We start from the raw sequence: 15,384 nt of genomic DNA, 5'->3' as shown, positions 1-15,384 counted from the left end.
CTGAGTGTGCTTAAGTGTATGTATTGAGGCAGTATTGAAAACACGTTTTAGTGGCTCTTGTCATGGGGGAGTGAAGGAGTTAATATTTAGTATGACACTACATCTCCATCAAACCTCAATCACATGCCTACAGTGTAATTAATACTCGAAGCATTGCCGTACTTTTATTTGATTCACCAACTACTCGAGTGTGGGGTTGATGGAGATGGTAGGAATAATATGAAGGGTGCACTCAGTGTCCTGTGGGTGGCTGTGAAAATAACCCATCTTGCTGGCTAACTGAGACGTATCTTCCATTGGTGCAGCAGGTGCAATGGCACCGTAGCCCACTGGACACTGATTATTGTTGTTTTGGTATAATTCAGACTACAGCCAGGAGAAGCCCATTTCCTTACTTGCACTGGGGCCCACAGCCCACTGACCAGGTTACTGCTGGCAAACGGAGAGCGGCTCTTCACATTTCAAACGTGGAGGGCGTTCGGCTGGATCAGTGCTTAATTTGAGAAGTGGTCTCTGGTGCTCGGCACCGCACTTATTTGGGAACATTGGCACTATAACAGTCTGCCACATGGTGATGCTGTGTGTGTAATTTAGGGATGAGCAGAACCACAGCTGTTTTATTAATTCAATACACATTAAAAACTATTAATCCTGACACCCAAGCCATTTGTATAATTTTAGGTCCTGGAATAATCTGAAAAATCACACTTATAGGAATGTTATGGTTGGTAGTTGCATAGGTGTGGTTAAAGCTGCAGTGGCTTCCTGTCAAGGGCTCTGGCAAATATTTTATTACAAATTAAGCACTGACTGTTGGAAATGTGTTTATTTCCAGTCCCTTCTTATGATCCTTAAATGATGTTTTTTAGTTCATCTTCTGTTGTACCCTGCACTTTATTTCCCACTTTTATCCTGTGAAAGTATCATGTTGCTGTATATTTCCCTTCCCTGGTTGGGAAAAGAACTCTGCTTGTTGTCTATATGTATAAAGATAGGCAGAGCTTGCACCATACTTTAAACTTTTATCAATTTACAGGAATTGAAAGTACGAATAGTGCAGGTTTGCCTGACGGTGTAATGTAAATATGGCGCCCGTGTGAAGCGCTCCAACACCTTCTGGTTGATTCTGCGCGATATAATGATGCCAAAAATAAGTAAATAAATTAAATTAGAAAATAAATAAAATATCATCTCTGAGGTGTGGGTGACCGAGTGGGACCGTGGTGCTGCCATACCAAAATAACCAACCAAGAGGCGCTGGTTGCTCTCTTGTTCAAAAGGTGTCCTCATAGCTGCCAAAGTTTTAAAAGTGAATTATCGAATGCATGCATTAATACAGAGGGAAGGGATGTGGCCCGTCGGCATAGAAGCCCTACGCTGGTGCTGGAGGCCAGGGTACTCGGGGTCGCGTATACATCCTGTGATTCTAGGGCAATTCACTTAATCTCTCGGTGCCTGAATTTGCAATGTGAATACTTTCCAAAGAAGTGCGGGGGAAAGGATAAGTCAACGTAGTTAACGTTGCAACCACAAGTAACGGTGTATGCTTTTAATCCCCGCAATTGCTACAACAAGGTCGCAGCAGGGAAATACTGGAATCACATTCGGCTGTTCGTTTCATTTTTAAACTATTGGGTCTGGGTGACAAATATAGTCTGTCCTGATTCACTGACATAGTTGCAAATAGTGCTACTTAATGGGGAAAGTGTTGTGTAGCATTGTTTATTTTGTCATAGTTGATATTGCTACAAGGGGCAATTGGTCGCCTCTCTTGTCTGCTGGTTACGATCTTGGGAGAAGGGCCAGTACTATGTGGCCAGATGTATTGCAGCGCCAGATGTCGCTTAGGGGACAAATAGGGGAGGTACTCTTCCTCTAGCTATCAATTGTGTCTTGGACCCACATTTACATTTACATTGATATTTTCAGCAAAATGAAAACAATGTTGGGCTAGGTGAAATGGGTCAGTCTTTGCACCTGTAACAGTAAGAGTAGGTCAGCGTTGTACTTATCCTGGATATACTGGTGGCATCAACTATTGTTGCTCCCAGAAGCCTGGCTTCGCAATCATTGCAGGGAATTACGAGCAGCACTGATTTGGTAAAACTGAATGTTCAATGATGCTGCTTTCAAAAACTACAGTGAAGGGTTTCCTTTAGTGGGCTTGTGAGTTACCGCATTTTATGGTTCCACTGTGTGGTATTAGTGGAATACCAGACGTAGCTAACTACCTCTTTATTGTATAAACTATTCAATGAGTGGGTCTGTTCAGAGGGTGGCGGGCCCACGTAAGTTCTCCATGCTGATGCCCTCTTCCTTGGGTTCCTCCTTGCGAGTAGCGTGTGTTTAAGTGTAGGGCTTGACAATAGTGTGAACGCCAGTTTCCTAGGTTGCGCGACACACAGTGCTCTATGCGGGAGCTGTTTGTTACCTAAATTTGAGAACTACCCAGGGTTCCCTGCTTCTTTATGGAGTAATTCATGCACTTGCTGTCTGAAGGGGTTTAGATTAGGGTTGAACTGGGTGCTCCCTTGGGTAACTAAAAGCTTTGATAGTGAAAACAGAAATGGTAAATAAGGTTAGGGGTGGGCAAGTGTGAATAGGCCTCTGAGAAATGTTTATATGTATCCCATCCAATTACAGGGCGGAACTGATGGTACCCATGGGGGGGGGGGGGAGCTATGGCATTCACTGGAGCCTACAGGCTTATTCTTAGCCAGGGTTATATTAATAGGCACCACACGGTAGCATGGAGTTAAATGCGCTACGGGTGTCACAAACTGATGCTGCTGACCACTCGCAACGGAGAGTAAGGTGGGGAGTGCACCTGGGGTTCATCTCAGCTAAAGCCTAGCTTCGGAGGGCATTGAATGCAGAACGGGTGGGGCAGCTTTCGTTAAGAAGCCAGAAACATTACCTGAATATACAATATTATTGCACGGCATTTCACAATATGTATTGTCCTGAAATAATAATGGATGGGCTATGGCATTCACGGTGGACTACAGGTCTAAGCTTTCATGAAGGTCATACTACCAGGCACCCTTAGGTAGCCCTAATGTAAATGTCAGCAAGTGTCATAAAGCCTAGCATCTGAGTACGTGGAATGCAGGCAGGTGTGGATCAACTTGGGGTATGAAGTCAGGAACATTACCTAAATAGACAGTACGATCCCACGGCATTTCACACCGTGTATGGTCCTGAAGTAACAATGGTTGGGCTATTGCATTCACTAAGGACCACAGGTCTAAGCTTTCATGAAGGGCTTATTACCAGGCACCCGTAGGTTGCCCTAACGTGGATGTCCGCAAGTGGCACAAGCTGTCACTTTACTGCACACGAATGAGTAGTCATCTGGCGCTAAGGTTATCTAAAACTTACTTAGCAAGTAAGTGATGGTAATGTAAGACTAGCACGTGTACAGCAGTTATCGCCAGAAACACTAATGGTTTGTGTTTATCTTTTCCACTTATGTATGGCCGGGTCCATGGTGGACATCTGGAGTGCTCCACATCACAACAGCTGCAACAGGTGGACAGCTCAAGGGATGCTTACGTCAGTCATGGCTGGGTCCAGGGCGGATATCGGAGGGGTGCTCCACACCGCAACATCAGCAGCGGGTGGACGTCAAAAGGGAAGCATACGTCGAAAGAGGACACCAAGGGCCCAAGTATTGCTGGCAGGTGTAAGTGCTACCCATTCCCTAAGGTGGAAGTGGGAATTGTCACCCAGGTTTTCTTGGTCTTTTCCTGGTTCTGGCAGTTTCTCAAACCTGTGACGCAGGGGAGGAACTCATCACCAGAAGTGGAGGTGCTACAATGTGCCAGCACAAGCAACAGGCTGGACGCGGGACAGGGAAGAGTTGGTTTGGGGGACTGTGCCTTGGTCAGTTCTGGAACTTCTTTCAGGGACTCTTAGCTCAGCAGCCCGACCCCCCGTCAGTGGTGATACTTCGCCTAGGGGGGACTGACTTGGCCAAACTTGGGAGGCGAATACTCATTGATGAGTTCATCTCCACTGCGGGTGGGTCTTCAGGACTTGCCCGGGTGGCACAGTAGTAGGGTCTCAACTTATCCCGTGGTGGCAGGGGCGAGGGGCGGACTCGGTCAGGGCGTTGAATCACTCGATAAAGAGGATCAACACACAGTGGGAAAAATTATTTCAAGCCCCCCTCGGTTGTAGACGATCCAACATGGGTGTATTTGAGGTGCATAATTCTACCTGGTGAGGGGAGTCCATTTGACGGAGGAAGGAAGGGTCCTGTGGTCTGATAATGTCAGGGCCCGGTTGAAAGGTTTTGCTAAAGTGAGAACTTTCTAGGGTAGGTCAAGGCAGGGGGAGGCCAGATCGTCGGTTAACAATGCTGGCCTGTGGCGGTAAGGTCATTATCGGTGAGCACATATTTGAGGTCTGAGGGGGCGGGCATCATCCTATGGAGGTTCCCGCCCAGGGGGAGGGGCCTGCGGGCCACTCCCACAACTCCAGGGGCAAGGTAATGGATGCTGCAAAGCAAAGGAGCGCGGGTAGGAGTAGTTCACGCTTTCCTTAGGCTGGTAGCCACCCCGCGCGCGTGGACTCACGGCGCCACCGGCGCAGAGTAAGGGCCCTCCTTTAGTGGGTAAATGGAGTTCAGGGCGTAGACCGGGCAATTCCCGGGGTAACACTGCGCATGCGCACATCCAGAGGGGAGGCGCAGCTTGTAGGACCTGACACCGGTAGTGACCCTGCCATATGGCCAGAAATGTACAAAAATTCTAGATGAGGATGTTTAGTATAAGTTAGGAAAACAACATGTATTAGAGTTTTGTTAAAGTCAGGCTCTCAAACTTGTTGCTAAGGATTATGTACCTAAATGTCCTGCTGAATTTTTGTATAAATTGTTGATTATGCAATTAAAAACCTTTTTTAATTTCATACTTTAATAAATACGGCCGGGCGACTAGCGCCCGCCTTCCAAAAAGTAAAGACGTCTCGTGTCCACGTTCCTGGGTATTGGGTGCCGGATTGGGGGGGAGGCGGCAGCTAGTCGCTGACCATGTGAAAAGGGGGGGCCCTCGGCCCCCCCGCACGCATGGCGGCGCGGCGACCGTCGCCCCCACTGTCTCCCTTGTTGCCATTCGGCGGTGGGGGCGTGCCCTGGGGGGCGCGGCCCACCGCCGATTGGCTGGCGGCCTCCTTGACCCGGATCCTGGGAAGTGGGTCCGGGTCAGGGGGGGCGGGCTAGAGGAGGGGCCACCTGGCCCCTCGGGAATAAAGAGATAGGGAGCGCCCAGGAGACCCCCTTGTCCCTGGACGCTCCCTCGCCGAAACGGTGTGCCCCGCGCTCGGGGCTTCTTTGTTTTCCCACCCACCATCCCTTGGAACAAAAAGTTTGGTAGCAGTTCTTATGTCTGGTCGAATGGTAAGTTCTGGATGTACGGTCCACGGGTCTCACAGGGTAATAGAGATGAACTGTTGGTGTATTTTATTGATGCTTTTGTCTAGGAATTTTTTCCCCCTTTTAGCAAGTCATGTGTGAAGTGAACTGTATTTAATGCTATGTGTCTTTAGGCCTTTTTTCCCTTTGTAGCTATACGTTGATACTGTTTGAAGTGAACTGTATTTAATGCTATGTGTCTTTAGGCCTTTTTTCCCTTTGTAGCTATACGTTGATACTGTTTTATTAGCCAGTGTAGCTGTCCTTTAGAATTTTTTCCCATAGGTCGTCGTATTTATTAGGTATGGGGCATGCGGTAAGGTCATTATCGGTGAGCACATATTTGAGGTCTGAGGGGGCGGGCATCATCCTATGGAGGTTCCCGCCCAGGGGGAGGGGCCTGAGGGCCACTCCCACAACTCCAGGGGCAAGGTAATGGATGCTGCAAAGCAAAGGAGCGCGGGTAGGAGTAGTTCACGCTTTCCTTAGGCTGGTAGCCACCCCGCGCGCGTGGACTCACGACGCCACCGGCGCAGAGTAAGGGCCCTCCTTTAGTGGGTAAATGGAGTTCAGGGCGTAGACCGGGCAATTCCCGGGGTAACACTGCGCATGCGCACATCCAGAGGGGAGGCGCAGCTTGTAGGACCTGACACCGGTAGTGACCCTGCCATATGGCCAGAAATGTACAAAAATTCTAGATGAGGATGTTTAGTATAAGTTAGGAAAACAACATGTATTAGAGTTTTGTTAAAGTCAGGCTCTCAAACTTGTTGCTAAGGATTATGTACCTAAATGTCCTGCTGAATTTTTGTATAAATTGTTGATTATGCAATTAAAAACCTTTTTTAATTTCATACTTTAATAAATACGGCCGGGCGACTAGCCCCCGCCTTCCAAAAAGTAAAGACGTCTCGTGTCCACGTTCCTGGGTATTGGGTGCCGGATTGGGGGGGAGGCGGCAGCTAGTCGCTGACCATGTGCAAACTCCGTGCTGATGCATGTTTGGTGGAGCACAGTTTTGTGCCCAATCAAACGGGAAATGGCGCCTGCCGTTTCCAAATTCTATATGGGCAAACAGCGCATCTGTAGAATTTGCATTAGTGATTCGCGCCATTTTCTCCCTTAGTGTGCGGGCCAGTCAGGGGTCAGGCATGAGGCATGACATTCTGAAAGTTAACAATTCTCAAGAGAGACAAGCTAACAATTCACATATAAAAGTGCATGTCCATTAACCGCTAGTCTGCCCGCAGCTTTACCTGACTCTGCTTTCTAATTCTGCCACTCTTTCATTCAGTTCTCGGTTGCCTCTCTTAAAAGGTTCCAGGCCCGGCTGCAAGTGAGACTTGACATTGCTGGCAGACACCGCAATTTCCTCTAATTCTTTTATCCGATCTTTCAGGGACTGGATATGAGAGGCCTGCCTCGCGTTATTTTCTTTGTAGGTTTCCAACTGAGATTTCATCTCCAGGAATGAAACATCTTTCGAGGACATCCGGTTTTGAAGATCCTCTACCTAAATAAAAGACAAAATGCACAACCAGCAACATTAATCTAATTTATCTTCATGCGTGGAAACGTTCTACTCAGTTTATTTCAATAACTTTGAATTCTTGAGCAAGGCATGTTGCTCGCCTTACACCACAGAGGCAAAATAAAACCACTTATTTTTTTCGTCGCTGTAAATGGCTATTTTATCAAGCGGCTAACGCTATTAATTGTCCAGTTTCAAAATGCCGCCAGTTTTAGGAGAAACCCTCTTCTCCTCGCTTGCGGGTGGGGATATATTCCTCCTGCTAAAGTGGAAAGTACTTTTTGCAAAGTGTGCTAAACATAGGGGATGTGAACAGATGGTACTGGTGGGTCTCCCTGATCTCTGCCATGTGAGGGACAGGACACCTTGTAGGCCCTCACCATCTCCCTGAGAAAAGGGAAGAACATGCCCCGCCCCCTCCCATCATGCAGCGCGATTTCTGCTTGATGCTGAAAAGAGGTAAAACGCATAAATTAGATGGCGGGAAGCAAACGGAATCTTCACCCATTTTCTCACTGACCCATTCAGAGTCAAGCAGAGAGGATTTACTTGTTGAAGCCAGCTTACCTTTTTAGAAGCCATCAATTCTTCAAACAAGCATTGCTTTTAACATGCTAACGCATATACACACACGTTGATAAATGCTGTTTGCATATATTGAATGCACAAATTCTGTTTAGGACGGGATAGTAGTGCTTAATGTGTCCAGTGGGCGTCAGTCGCATTTATTTATGAGGACTGGAGCATCTTGTGTGATAGGATGATGGGAGTACATGTACTGAAACTTCAGAGAACATGAGAGTGGCACAAGAGGACAATGGGGGTTTGGAGGAAAATTGCAGGGAATTAAAGGAGCGAGAGAGGATGTAAAAAGATAGACAGCAGAACAGCAGGTTGCCACGGAGGTCAGACTGATTGAAAAGAGAGACTGCGGGAAGAAGAAATTGGAGCGCGGAGTCACTGAGTTGAAAGGCTGAAGAAGCAAGAAAAAGTATGCAAAGAAGGCTTAGAAAGAGACAGATTAAAGAGGCGATAAACTGCAGAGAGAGGTTGAGATAAAAGAGGAAGAGAATTGACATGGAGATCAGGAGACAGAGAGAGAGAAAGCATTGAAAAGGTGAGCTGTTGGAAAACGCGGCGGAGGAAGTGGCTGGCGGTTGGGCATCAAATCGAGAGGGAAGGAATGTGCCATATCTACAAAGATATGTCACGTCGCTGCTCTCTCTCTGTGCAGGGTCACTTTGGCTGCCAAGCACCAACACAGGCGCCAGGGCACGACTGGCCGTAGCTGCCAGGGTGGGGGCCAGTCTTGCGTCATGTGGCATGGGTGCCTAGGTTGCAGGTATGATTGTATTTGTGCAGGAAGGGACACCTTCCTGCACAACAACAATCCTCTGAGGCTTTTCCCTCTTTCTATATGTGCTGCAGAATCCAGTGCACGTAGAAAGTTGAGAAAATTAGGAGAAATGTTGTTACGCCTTCCTGAGGAAGGAGTGGCATTTTGACACATTTCTTGGTTTATTAGTATTAGTAAATCTGAGAATGCTCCAAAACACATGGGTGCATGCGTGGGAACAGTCACACTCCACTCATGGAACGCCTTCCTAGGGCAGAGTAAGGCAAGGCATTGACTTGCGCTGCCTTGCGTTGCTCCAGATTTACAAGGTGGCTCTGCCTGGCATAGTAAATCTCACTTAAGGTCTTGTGTTGCCCTTGCATCACCTTGCATGACGCAAGGGCAGCACAAGCTCTTAGTGAATCGGGGCCTAAGTGAAATACTAAAGGAGAAAAGAAAGTTTTCGGTAGTGAAGAAAGAACTCAAAAACTATTACAACCAACTCTTTCATTGTACTTGGACAAAAATACCCTAAAGCATGCTTGGGTAAATTTACAATTTACCACACATTTCCAGTGCAAATCGTTGATATCTTGCAATGTAATTCCTAGGGAAGCTAAGGGTGTTAATGGAGCAAATTATACATACCCAGTTAAAAAGCATGCAAGGTGCATAAGAGGGAGTGAGGTAAATATTTTTTGCTATACATGGCAGTGCATACACTCCTAGACTAGTATGTTATAAGGGCCTTGAAACCTGCATGGCTGTTTAACATGCAAGGTCTTTTCAAAACCTTCTTTTCTGGATACTTAGATGTGCAGCAGGAGGAAAAGGATAACATTGTCTAAAGCCAGCTAGCAGGTCGGTCTGACAATTATGCCACCTGGATATTTCCCCAGTAAGGCAGAGGCTTACAGAGTAGGATGGGCTTTTATTACCTAACAATGCCCCCATGAACACATTCTTATACTCGTCTCCAGGTGAGTGGGGTTCTCTCCGCGTTTTCACCAGTGCTGATTTTGGTTTCCAGTCTGTCCTGGTAACTTTGAATAAATATAGAACAGTCAACAATTATCTGACAACCGAAAGTTCAATACAAATGGAGCTATTTGAAAAATAGGGAAAATAAGTGACAGTACTTTACATATATCACAAACTGTATATTTATGAAATAGTACTGGTCTTACTGAAAAGCGGGGCGAGGTGGGAGTTCCCACATACTTAAACCTGAAGCATTGGGCTTTGTGCGTGCATTGAGCAATGAGTATGAAGTTGGCAAATTTGATTATTTTGTCCCGATTGGAAGAAACACATACTGCAGGAAGTCAATTAAAAGGCTGTATCAAGAATGCCAACATAACAAAAAGATATGCCAAACTGATATTTAAGTATCAAACATCAAATGACAACCAGAAAAGAAAAACTATTCCAAACTGGGAATTTCTAATTAATAGCTATTTATTCAATGTAAATGAAAAAATATAACATATGGATCATTTCAATCAAAGTGTTATAAACATATATAGGGCTAATTGGACACAGCACAATAAAATTACACACACATCAACACTAAGTCAGACATATCACAATCATTCAACTCACATACATACATTCATACAAGGTACTCCACACAATCTGGATTGACAAATGTACCAGTGTGGGAAGTAAAAAGGAGGAAACAGGGGGGGGCCTGCTCTCTTGGTCTATATGGAATTTTACAACACTAATTCTGAAAACTAGTACACTCCAAGTAATCAATAACAATACAAATTCTCAAAAAACATTTCATAAAGGTTGTGTACTCGAAATAGATTCAAATGTGGTATAAGTCCACACTTGAATAACAAGAGCAGACCATATAACAGAGGCCTACGCGTTTCGAATCCCTGTAACTCAAAAAGGAATTCTCCTCAGGGCCAAGGATATTCTGAAAAACAGAAAACACAAAACCTACATGTAAAACTGTTTAAAAAACGCAAGAACACTCATGAGCACTGAACCACCAAGAACACACACAGCTTACCCTCTTCGATTCAAGGAAGAAACTGGTGCAGTGTAGGAGGCTCCTATAGGATTGGGATAGAGAAATGAACGAGAGGAAAGCACGTGTTTAGTATGCAAAAGAAAAAATGTGTATGGGCAAAAAAAGGTATCGACGGTAAGGAGAGCGTTCTTTTACCTATCAGTGGTGGCACTGGGTCAACAGCACAGGACTACATTTTATCGACGGGGTGCAGGAAACCTAAAAGAAGAGTGTGACATTTAGTGCTCAAAACGGGAAAAAAACTTTTTGGAATAGAGCACGATTTTGGATGGATTAGCCGGCGTCTTACCAGTGGATCCCAAAGACCATGTCCAAATGGGGAGACTATTACAACGATTGAAGTGGTCTACAGGTGGCCTTTAGTGACACTGCAATAAAGAAAATGAGGTGATTAGACGAAATCCAAGGTGTAGCCTTTCACGTTTGCGTTAAAAAGCAGCATGCTTGGAAAACTTACAGAGGAACAGCAAAGTCACTCGGTGAACCCGGTCAGCGTCTCAAAGTGCACTGATTCCTCGGGCATGCGCAGTCGCGGTGAACGACGTGGAGTAAATCCTCAGGTATACACAGTCGCAAAGGGCAACGTGAAGGAATTGACGAGCTCTTAATTTAAAAAAACTACAATCCAAAAAATATGGAAATAGTTACGAAACAATTCCGGCTTAACATATATGCTAGAGAACAATAGCAGAGTGAGGGGGGGCTTACCAGGGAATAATCAAGCCTCTCAGCGTAGTTAGTGAGCGTACGAAGAGCACTGGTCCCTCGCGCGTGCGCAGTGGATGAGTACTGACAGCATAAGGAAACCTGCTGTTTTAAATCGTCCGGCTGCGGGGGATGTTTACAGCGTAAGGGCCCTGGGCGACTGGAGCACGTGCCAAAATAAAAAGTGCCCATTTTTAATCTCTCTAAAAGAACTCTCACTGAAGCAGAAGAAAGTATCCTCTCAAAAGGGTTGTCATTTGTTCCTTCCAAAAGGACCGATTTCGTGAGGATGAAAACTGAATTTACAGAGTTTTGTCGCAAGTTAAGATTAACTATGTTTTTCTCTGAAAATCCAACTCCCTTGTCATCTGACGTTAAAGGATTGCGTAAAAAATCAACATTTTGTCCTCCTGGCCATAAAATACCCAAGGAAATCATCACATTCGAACAAACTGTGCTCTCAGCTATCTCTGAAATGGAAAAACAAAGGAAATATGTGAAATTTAACATCACGAAAGAACAAACCAATGCCCTAACAAACCTAAGAAATGACTCTACCGTGACCATTAAACAGGCCGATAAAGGCGGCGCCATTGTTGTTTGGGACACCGCCGACTACACCACCGAAGTGTTGAGACAACTCAACGATTCAGTCTGCTATCGCAAGATTGGAAAAGATCCAACAATGGAACTACAGAATCAACTCTTTCCCCTCATTAAGGATGGGTTTGAACAAGGTTTTTCAGGCTCCAAAGAATTGGAATTCCTTCAAAATAAACATCCAAAGGTACCTTTGTTTTACATTTTGCCTAAGGTCCATAAAGATCAGAACAAGCCCTCAGGGAGACCCATCGTGGCAGGATGCGACTCCCTACTTGAACCAATCGCCAAATATGTTGATTGTTTTTTTAAACAGTTTATGGTCCAAGTATCTTCGTATCTACAAGATACGACAGATTTTATTAATAAACTGGAACTGGTGGAATTCAATCCGGGGAGGGACATACTGGTCACACTAGATGTCACCTCCCTATATACCCAAATACCCCAGGATGAAGCGGTGGCAGTGCTGACCCACTTCCTGGAGCTAAGACCTAGACCAGTGCGAGTACCCACCACATTTTTGGTGGATTTAGCGTCCTTTGCCTTGAAAAAGAACTATTTCTGTTTCAGGAAGGATTTCTACTTTCGAGTTAAAGGAGTTGCAATGGGGTGCCCATTCGCCCCTGAACTGGCGGTATTGTTCATGTCATTATATGAACACAATAACAACCCATTTAAACACCACATTGGAACGTGGCTACGTTTCATAGATGACGTTTTCATGGTATGGACAGGAGGAGAAGAAAACCTCAGATCATTCTACGACTGGCTGAATGCGAGAACACCGGACATTAAGTTCAGCATGTCCCTCTCCGAAAAGATGATATCATTCTTGGATGTTGAAGTTTTTCCATCTGAAGGCAAATTAGCATATATGTTAAGCCGGAATTGTTTCGTAACTATTTCCATATTTTTGGGATTGTAGTTCTTTAAATTAAGAGCTCGTCAATTTCTTCACGTTGCCCTTTGCGACTGTGTATACCTGAGGATTTACTCCACGTCGTTCACCGCGACTGCGCATGCCCGAGGAATCAGTGCACTTTGAGACGCTGACCGGGTTCACCGAGTGACTTTGCTGTTCCTCGGTAAGTTTTCCAAGCATGCTGCTTTTTAACGCAAACGTGAAAGGCTTCACCTTGGATTTCGTCTAATCACCACATTTTCTTTATTGCAGTGTCACTAAAGGCCACCTGTAGACCACTTCAATCGTTGTAATAGTCTCCCCATTTAGACACGGTCTTTGGGATCCACTGGTAAGACGCCGGCTAATCCATCCAAAATCGTGCTCTATTCCAAAACGTTTTTTTCCCGTTTTGAGCACTAAATGTCACACTCTTCTTTTAGGTTTCCTGCACCCCGTCGATATAATTTAGTCCTGTGCTGCTGACCCAGTGCCACCACTGATAGGTAAAAGAACGCTCTCCTTACAGTCGATACCTTTTTTTGCCCATACACATTTTTTCTTTTGCATACTAAACACGTGCTTTCCTCTCGTTCATTTCTCTATCCCAATCCTATAGGAGCCTCCTACACTGCACCAGTTTCTTCCTTGAATCGAAGAGGGTAAGCTGTGTGTGTTCTTGGTGGTTCAGTGCTCATGAGTGTTCTTGCGCTTTTTAAACAGTTTTACATGTAGGTTTTGTGTTTTCTGTTTTTCAGAATATCCTTGGCCCTGAGGAGAATCCCTTTTTGAGTTACAGGGATTCGAAACGTGTAGGCCTCTGTTATATGGTCTGCTCTTGTTATTCAAGTGTGGACTTATACCACATTTGAATCTATTTCGAGTACACAACATTTATGAAATGTTTTTTGAGAATTTGTATTGTTATTGATTACTTGGAGTGTACTAGTTTTCAGAATTAGTGCTGTAAAATTCCATATAGACCAAGAGAGCAGGCCCCCCCCTGTTTCCTCCTGTTTACTTCCCACACTGGTACATTTGTCAATCCAGATTGTGTGGAGTACCTTGTATGAATGTATGTATGTGAGTTGAATGATTGTGATATGTCTGACTTAGTGTTGATGTGTGTGTAATTTTATTGTGCTGTGTCCAATTAGCCCTATATATGTTTATAACACTTTGATTGAAATGATCCATATGTTATATTTTTTCATTTACATTGGATAAATAGCTATTAATTAGCAATTCCCAGTTTGGAATAGTTTTCCTTTTCTGGTTGTCATTTGATGTTTGATACTTAAATATCAGTTTGGCATATACTTTTGTTATGTTGTTCTAAGTGCTCAGCCTTACTGATTAGAGCCAGCTCATTTTTGTTACTAGTATCAAGAATGCAGCTTGCTCAAGACGAATGACTGAGAGTAACTACAGGCCCATCTCCCTGTGGCCAGCGTTCTCCAAAAAGCTTCAGAAACTGGTGAACACTCAGCTAATCAATTATTTAGAGCAGGGCACGCTGATTCATCCAGGTCAATCGAGGTTCCACTCTTTCCACAGTAAAAAGATTGTGCTTTTAGAAATATCTGACCATCTCAAGTGGTCTCTGGATCAAGGTAAAAATGCAGTGCTGATCCTTCTTGATCTCTCAGCATCATCTGATACTGTTCCACATACGATTGTTTCACAATGACTGGTGGTTGAAGGTTGTGTGTGGGACTAGTTGAAGTTGTTCCTTGATTCCAGACCACAGTCAATCTGGGCGGCTTCTTTTAGCTCTGCTGGTAAAGTAGTCAAACAGGGGGTGCTGCAGGGTTCGTCTTTTAGCCCTACTTTATGTAATTTTTTGTGACCCCATCACTGGCGTTCGTGGAATCATTTAGATGCACATTTATTTTGTACACAAATGGTACCCGGTTGCTCTTAACTTTCGAGGGGACCTCCTCTTCTGCAGAGAAGGACAGCATACCGGCATACTTTTCTTGGAAGCATAATAGTCAGTTGAAACGTAATGCGACAAAACTGGAATTCTTCTTTTTGGGTCCCAATTAGCCTAGTGGTGAGAAGTGGCCTGACCTCCCTCTCTGCTCAGTGCACCCCAATCCCCTTATTCAGCAGCTAGAAGTCTGGGAGTCAAAGTGGGCAATCCGTTCTCTCTGCAACCTCAGATTTTGGCTGTGGTCAACAGCTGCTTTGGCTTGCTCTGAGCCCTCAAGAAATATTTGCACTTACTCCCCATACACTGTAGGAGGACGGTGGTCTATGCCCTGGTCATTGCCAGGTTGGACTACGTCAATTCTCTCTACCAGGGCGTGACTCAAGATTTTCTGCGACGCCTCCAGGTTGTGCAAAATGTGGCGGCTTGCCTGATTCTAAGACTTCCTAAATGGACTTTGATGCCCCCTTGTTAAGATCTCTTCATTGTTTGCCTATTAAGAAATGTCTTCTTTACAAATCCCTGTCTCTGGTTCACCGGACCTTCTTTCTAGTCAGTCCTGGCTATCTTGAAAACAGATTCCCCCCTTATTGTCTGCCAGATCCTTATGACTGACATCTGCAGCTTTGGTGGTAGTGCCTTGAATTAAGCACATGAAGAAGGGAGGTAAGGCGTTCTCGTTTCTAGAGGGTAATACCTGGAATCAGCTCCCTTAGACCTCCGGACCTCCAGAACCTTACTTCAGGGGAAGTCTTCCGCCGGAATCCAAAAACTTGCCTTTTCGTTTCCGTTTATTAGAGAACTTTCTTGATTAAGTTTTAGTATTGGGTCATACTGCTAGACTTAGCGCCAGGACACCTAGGCGTAGATTTAATAAGATTTTGCACCAGGTCACAGAAGTGATGCAAATTGGAG

General features: G+C 45.0%; 1 protein-coding gene across 2 annotated transcripts in view; it reads right to left on the bottom strand.

Annotated features, from left to right (window-relative positions):
- The window catches only part of LOC144781452 (coiled-coil domain-containing protein 170-like), a 782,697-nt gene that overhangs the window by 521,691 nt on the left and 245,622 nt on the right, over positions 1–15,384 (bottom strand). For both annotated transcript variants that reach the window (XM_078660314.1, XM_078660315.1), the window contains exon 5: positions 6,673–6,929. In XM_078660314.1, the coding sequence (XP_078516440.1) occupies positions 6,673–6,929 (257 nt within the window). The remainder of the gene's footprint in view (positions 1–6,672; positions 6,930–15,384) is intronic.

This window comes from Lissotriton helveticus, chromosome 9 (assembly GCF_964261635.1).
Source record: "Lissotriton helveticus chromosome 9, aLisHel1.1, whole genome shotgun sequence".
In the NCBI taxonomy this organism is placed as follows: Eukaryota; Metazoa; Chordata; class Amphibia; order Caudata; family Salamandridae; genus Lissotriton; species Lissotriton helveticus.
This window is presented reverse-complemented; position numbering and strand designations above follow the sequence as displayed.